General features: G+C 43.3%; 1 protein-coding gene across 4 annotated transcripts; it reads right to left on the bottom strand.

The window, feature by feature from the left end:
• Nucleotides 1-1,104: 1,104 nt before the first annotated feature.
• si:ch211-152p11.4 (regulator of G-protein signaling 18) lies at nucleotides 1,105-6,981 on the bottom strand. Of its 4 annotated transcripts, none has more exons than XM_055512800.1 (7): nucleotides 6,550-6,981; nucleotides 6,287-6,321; nucleotides 5,515-5,997; nucleotides 4,895-4,944; nucleotides 4,612-4,745; nucleotides 2,030-2,196; nucleotides 1,105-1,503 (listed from the first exon to the last, which is right to left on the bottom strand). In XM_055512800.1, the coding sequence occupies exons 1-7, from the start codon at nucleotides 6,590-6,592 to the stop codon at nucleotides 1,333-1,335; spliced, it is 1,083 nt and encodes a 360-aa protein (XP_055368775.1). In that variant the 5' UTR covers nucleotides 6,593-6,981; the 3' UTR covers nucleotides 1,105-1,332. The 4 variants fall into 4 exon arrangements, with proteins under 4 accessions (XP_055368775.1, XP_029023317.1, XP_040928886.1 ...); XM_029167484.3 differs by having other exon boundaries at nucleotides 6,583-6,979; XM_041072952.2 differs by lacking the exon at nucleotides 6,287-6,321 and adding an exon at nucleotides 6,098-6,208 and having other exon boundaries at nucleotides 6,583-6,974.
• Nucleotides 6,982-7,512: the final 531 nt, after the last annotated feature.

The raw sequence follows: 7,512 nt of genomic DNA, 5'->3' as shown, positions 1-7,512 counted from the left end.
TCGTCCCACAGTCCTTAATGACTACAGACCTGTGGCTCTGACCTCTCACATCATGAGAGGCTGATTCTGGACTCCCTGCGTTCTCTGGACAAGCCCTGAGTCGGCTGAATTAACCCCAGCTAGGAGCGAATGACGCCATTATTCGTTGCTAGGAGAGAAACCGAAGAACATGCAGGTGTCCCTGATTTTGTGGCTTATAGACTACCTCACCTGTCACCCCTCTCACTATTAAAATGAAGAGGTGGAGGTGGTAACCGAGTACAAATACCTGGGAGTGTACTTGGACAATAAACTGGAATGGAAAAAGAACTCCTCAGCTGTGAACAAGGCTCAGAGAAGGATGTACTTCCTAAGAAAGCTCAGGTTCTTTAATGTCTGCAACACCATGCTGAGGACGTTCTGTGAGTCTGTGGTGGCCAGTGTAGTGTTCTATGCTGTGGTCCGCTGTGGCAGCCGCATGAATGAAGCAGACAGTAACAGACTGGACAATCTGATCAGGAGGGCTGTGTCTGTTCTGGGGGTGGAGCTGGACCCCCTACATGCTGTAGCTGAGAGGAGGATGCTGGTCCAACTCCCTCCCACCCCCTACACATTGTGTGTCTGGACAGAGGAGCACCTTCAGCCAGAGGCTGATCAGTATTAGGTGCTCCACAGAACGCCACCAGAGATCCTTCCTATCGGTGCCATCAGCCTGTACAACTCCTGCTCTCTCTGTAAGGGTTGATCTTCATCCATGCAGTAACATGTATAATAAAACTTTAGCTAGTAATTAGATGTGAGTGTGCGTAGATGTGTTAGCATTCTTATTTTTAATCTCCCTACCTTCTTGTGTGTACAGTATCTCTATCTGTGACAGCGCAAACTGTGCATTATTTTAAGTTAAGGTGTTTCTAATACTGAGACCACATCCCATCATTCACATTCAACGTCTAGGTAATGGTTTCATAGACTAATATGGCTCGGTGCCTACTAATTTAGGGATGAAAATTATAGTGGTTTAATCATTTGAGTTTGTCTGGTGTTACTGCTATGGTGGGGCAACAAGACCAGTCCTGCCAGTGAAGTGACCAAATTGAAACTAAAGAGCTGCATTTTTCTGAAACACTGTTTTGTTTTGAGATTGTCACCTTTATTTAAATTTTGCCTTCTAGACACAGACACACAAATTTAGTATTTCAAACTATTAATTTAGGTGTTTTACATTTCTACACACAGTTTAAGGAGTATCACTAATTGCTCCATAATAACATGGCACAGATGCAAATGTTCTGGTCACAAAAAAAAGTCCCTTCTGTTCCTCCAGAGTCCAAGTATGTCGCCAACATGTCACCTTTAGTCGGCCTCTCTGAGTAAAGTGAGGTAGATGGTGGACTGGAGGAAGCGAGGATAACAGTCTGTGTCCAGGAGCGAGTAGATGCGTTTCTGTGCATGAGACAGAGATGTGAGAGAGGGAGCCTGCAGCAGCTGGATGGTCAGGTCTCTGGTCTTACTGTCCAGGTTCACCTGCACAAAAAGCATTTATGCCGTCATTAAATCCCAAGTCTGATACGGCCACTTATCAGCTGTTTGTGACCCTATTTGTATTTCCTTACACCCTGTCAGTACCAACACTGTCCAGCTACTGTACAACACCTATGTCTGGAACCCGATGCAGTCTTACTGTCCAGTGGCAGTGGCAGTGGAGCCAGGCCGTTTTAGCTCAGTAATAGGAAATGTTAACAGCAATGGTGGATAGACTTACTATGAAGCAGCACCATGTGTTGATATAGTATCACACACACAAAGGGCAGATCTTACCATTAGTCTGTAACTCACTGTTCATCTTGTCTAACAGGTTTTATTAGTGGAGGTAAGGTTCCACATGAATGCAGCTGTTGATGCAACACTGAGGTTAAACACGTAGTGCACCACCCACACAAGCCTCCAAACACAACAGCAGGATCCACAACAAAAAACAGCACACTGTGCCACAAGTGCAGCTCAGGAGCAGGCTAAAATGCTTGTGTTCAGACAGGAGAGCGGGGTGCACCTCGCGGGGAGCGCCTGGTTGGATGTAGGTGGTACAGATGTTCTTGGCCCTTCGCTGCAGGCTGAAGTTGTTGGATGATTGCTTGTATTGCTCACAAGCCAGATAAAACTGCAAATTCTCCTCACTGAACTCTGAACGCAGGAACGCTCCAAACACCGAAACAGCAGCTGAGGAGAGGAGAAGGAAGATGATGAGTAGAGCTTGACCATACACTTTCAGAAGAACACTAAAATGAAATTAAGTGAGTTACAGACACACAACTGTTACTCAGAGCAACCTTTCATTTGTCAGCACTGCTTCAGTCTGAGCTATAACACGTAACTTTGTTATGAGAATAGCCTTGTAAATAAAATGTCAAACTGATGCTGATGACACAAATATGAACACTACTATGAGGCTATGAAAGACTACTAGAAATCAAACTTAAATCCTTCTGGTTCTGTTTTGGGGGTGGAGCTGGACCCCCTACATGCTGTAGGCGAGAGGAGGATGCTGGTCAAACTCCTCTCTATCCTAGACAACACCTCCCACCCTCTACACAGTGTGGGCTGGACAGAGGAGCACCTTCAGCCAGAGGCTGATCAGTATTAGGTGCTCCACAGAACACCACCAGAGATCCTTCCTATTGGTGCCATCAGTCTTAAGAAGCCAACTTCAAGCCGATTGTCCAAGATAAGTACCCAAGTAAGGGCTGAAAGAAGAGACAGAGAAGATGTGGAGGGTGAGGGCACAAGTGGTACCCATGGTGATAGGAACACTGTAACAGGGGCTAAAACTCCCAAACTGGGAGAGTGGTTTCAGCAGATCCCAGGAACAACATCTGAGATCTGAGATGTGCAGAAGAGTGCAGTTCTAGAAACAGCTAAGATACTGCGCAGGACCCTCAAGCTCCCAGGCCCAGAGGACCCAAGGTTGTCCTGATAATCCTTTCCTGGCGACTCTATGCTGATCTATGAGTGTAGTTAGTGTAGACACAAACACCCAGTGATGGCAAGAAGAATTAGAACAATGAAGTGTACCATTAATGGAAAGTAAAGGCTTCCTGGTGTGTGAACTGTACACACCGTGTACTAATATGCTAAAAAAAGAAATAAACAACACATTCTTTGACATTTAAATCTTTGTGTAATGTTGTATCCCAGCAGGCACACAACCGACCTTCAACTTTAAAATATGGTTGAAATAATGTCAGTTATTGTTGTGACGTTAATGTAACATTGAAATGTCTAATGCTAATGGTTATAAAAATGTAAACAAAATACTTTTTGTTTTTTTGTGACTATTTGTGACGCTCATGAAACTGTGGCGTTGAAACTATGTTTAATGCTAGCGTTTCATGTTATAACGTTGACAGCAAGACGTTTTCCAATCAACGTTGATTCATCTTTCAAAATCAACCCAACCCAATGGTTATTCAACCTTCATTATATTGTTGATTCAAGTATGATTCTGAATTATCTTGTCATACAGACAAATACTGGAATCAGTCAACAGTAAAAACAACTGAAGGTAACAGAGGCAAGGAATCTACCAGTGCAAGTTTAATCAGCCCAACAAACAAAATTAATTATTCATTTTAGTTTAGCATTATAGAGCAGGAGGGGAAGTGCTTCCCTTCAGTTTTACTGCAGTCACCAGTGACATTTGCTCAGATGTCAACATCAGGGCAGAAAAACGCAACTTTAAATATATCCAGAGGAACTTGTGTCAGATGTACACAAAGGCAGAAGTGTTGATTGGGTTAATGCGAAGATGCAACGTTTAGACCAGAAGCCTCACAACGAGTTGCAAAAGGAGCTATTATGGGTTTAGATGCATGCTGTCACACATTCTCTTCCTCCCCCCTGGACCTTAATATCAATCAAAACACCTTTAAAATACATTATGGTTGAAATGTAGGATTAACTTGTTTACTGGTAGTTTCTGCCCCTCACATTCTTCACATCAGACACAGGAAACATCATCAACCTGTACCAACATGGCACCAAACCTCTGCAGTCATTGAAGCCTGGTCCCGGTTTTCAGTGGAAAGACCAAAGCGTGTGTTTCTACCGAATTAATATAGTCAAAGGACTTTTAAACCCAGTCTACTGTAAAACCTGTTGAATATTCATTGTACTGTTGTTTTACTGGAAGCCTTCACTAAAGCTGGTGATCATACAATGTCACCACTGTGATGGTGCAGACGCCACAGGGACAACTCCAGCTGGAACAGTCTGCTGGTAAAAGAAAGATTACGGGCTGTAGAATGACCTGTGCTCCACTGGTGGGACTGAATCTGGCTCCCTGCGTTGTCTTCATTTAAACCATTCTTTATTACCTATGTGACCATGTGGCCTGATGTGCCTTTGTGTCTATCCCTGACATTCCTCCCACTAATCAAACCTGCTCATCTTTACTGAAAACGATTATATGTTGATTTACTGGAAGGTTCCAGTAAACCTCTTTAATTCTACCACCATCAACAGAGTACAGTGTCCTTTTTCTACCAACGGCCTGTTTTCATGGTGCTGTCAGTGTTAGATCAGACAGATATTCACATCAATCCAGTACTTTATGTGTTAGAGGAAGGCAAAACTTACTGTGGCTGGCCAGCAGAGCATTCAGAGACTCGGCCCACTTCTCCAGCTCCTCTCGACTGAACCGCCGCTTCTTACTGTGACCCACCTGACTCCACTGACGCATGAAGAGCAGGCGAGACCTCCTCTCCTTGGCGCTGTGGAGCCAGGAACATGAGGGCAGCGATAGGTGGCAGATGAGCGGTTGTCTCAAAGGAAGACTCGCATTCAGTAACAGCGAGTAGTGTAGTGTGGTAAAGACAAATTTATTAAACTTCATTTCTATGTTAAAATCGCAGGTTCTTACCTGTCTGTATGTTCTGTAGGGAACAGGTTAGGGTTTGACGAATGATTGCTCTGAAACACAAGTAATTTTACTCTCATTAAATTGAATTGAATTGAATTAGTCTGTGACCACTGGCCCCCCGTCAGAACACCCCTAAATCATCACGGTGATGCTGAGCAGGAGGATGATGATATGAGGGCAGGGTTCTCCTCATGTCATCTTTGACTGGACCAGGATGTCATTTACTCATTCTGAACTGGCTGAAGAGCAGCTGACAAGAGCATAGACACAAAAAAGGCCTCAGCTCATGTACAGAAAACACAGCATCTCTGGGACATGTTTAGCTGTGGCCTAACGATGAATCTGGTGTGACAATAATGACGTGATGCCTTTAGTGACAAACCAACAGGAAAATATCAGAAACTGCCTAAACCTGTGTCTTTCCAATTGCTGTAATGTTTTCAACCCTGAGACACAAATGTAAAATTTAAAAGACAACATTTCAGGATGAATCCGTTGTATTAGCATAGACACATGAACAGAAATAAGTCCAGAAATTTCATATTCACGAAGAATCTTAGTTAAATTTTTTAATTGATTTGTGCCCTCATAATGATCTTTTAACTTGATTAGTGACCTACCTGTACAAACAGGTTCTTAAGGTGCAGTTTAGCAGCTGCCAGTCTGGGGTGGTGCCTGTTGTGGGATTTAAAGGGGAAGGGGCTGATGGGTGAAGAGGGTGAAGGTAGAGGCAGATCACACTTCTCTATGCTGTCTGTGCTGCCTTGGGCGGCTGCTGACAGCTGGCTGTCGCTGTACGCCCTGCACCCTTCACTTATGGAGCACACGCTGAGGTGGTTCTGGTCCTGTTTCCCTAGCTTGCATATGTTCTCCACACTGACACTGTGCTCCTTGGTCAGCTCCCTCCTTCCTGCCTCGTCAATGCTTTCTCTGGGCCTCCCATCGATCGCATCTTCTTTCACTTCAAGTGTGTAGCTGACGGACTCCTGCTTTTTATTATAACCTGGGTTGTTGAGTGCCACTGTCTTCCAGGGAAGGAAATCAAGATCCAGAAGGGATCCCTCAGAACTAAACCTGCGCATGTTAACTGAATAAGAAGCCATCTACAAGGTAAGAAACAATGAAGTTGTGTCAAGACAAGACAGAAATAAGGTACACAAATAAAATGAGAGCATATCACAGGTGTAATATATACTATAGTACTTTTATATGAGTGAAGGTGTTTGTGCCCCAATGACTGTAAAAGCCAAAGTGATGGTGGAAGCACTTTAGGTGCTCTTTGACCTCTCTGCCATTAAACCATGCCAGAACCACCTGAACAACAGAACGGACACAAAACAAACAAAAAGACAAATAAGAAGAATGTGGAACACAGCAGGTTGTAACACTCACCTTTCCACCTGACACTACAGATGAACAGGTATTTACTGTTAAAGCAAGAACATGTGTGTTTTTCACTTGGTTTAGTCGGTGTAATTTAAGGATTTAATCCATTTCATTATTTTTCCTGATAGACATAAAGTCAGTGAAATGGTCAAATTGTCCTACTTTACTTTATTGTCCTGCGCAGTCGACAAGTTTTACTCTATAATACACACACGTTTCCATGTGTATCAGGAAACACACTTTGCTTAGGTTTAACCGGAACCACACACCGTTTAACGACCATAACTGTCGAGTGTTTTTACCCCTCTCCATGTTCACACGAGCAGCATGAAGTGAAGGCACGGCGGCAGCGGCGCTGACGTTGGTCCCGTCAGACAGAGGCTCCGGCTGGGTCCGCTGCTGTAAAGCTCGTTCTCTCTTCCTTAAGAAACTCTAAACGTTCAACTGGACGCCTCCCGCTCAATGACGACATAAAACAGCAACTAAGTTCCACAGAGTTTAGCAGCGGTCTCCTGCTCACGGCGGCCGCCACACCTTAACTTGTGCCTGAACTTGTCTGCATGACCCACACTTCTTCACAGGAGACTTGAAATCTGGCAGCGCGTGGAAACGAACCTCGTAGAAAAGTACGAGCAGAGCTGAGATCTGACGCCGAGCGCTCATACGGCGCTAGTCGAAAGAACAATAATAATACAGAGCGGACATGGCGCTCCCTAAGCATGCATCCTATCTTATCTATAGTGTTCCGCTTTCTTTAGTACTAGTACTACTACTACTACTACTACTACTACTACTACTACTACTACTACTACTACTAATAATAATAATAATAAAAAATAAATAAACATAATTCCAGTCCTCATTCAACTCTGATCTTCTATACTTGTTTATTGTTTTACAATATGAATGCAACGATGTATTCACATAAAAAAACTTCATCTTTAACAATATGCTGTAACAGTAGATTTAGATTTGTGACAGTGGGTCAGGCAGGGAACGAACGCTTGTCTTTACGTCACTGGGTCCTGTGACGTTTGGTTGATTACAGTTTGTTTATCAGTGATCTAGTATGGAACTCCAAAGTTTTCAGTATTAAATTAATTAATAGGACATTGTGAAATAAATACGTATATAAATAAATGAGACACAATTATTTAAACTGACCATAAAATTATGAAATAATCACAAATTATTGAATAAGTATATTTAAAAAGAATGTCGTTTTTCCGAAG

Source organism: Betta splendens, chromosome 11 (genome assembly GCF_900634795.4).
Source record: "Betta splendens chromosome 11, fBetSpl5.4, whole genome shotgun sequence".
NCBI lineage: Eukaryota > Metazoa > Chordata > Actinopteri > Anabantiformes > Osphronemidae > Betta > Betta splendens.
This window is presented reverse-complemented; position numbering and strand designations above follow the sequence as displayed.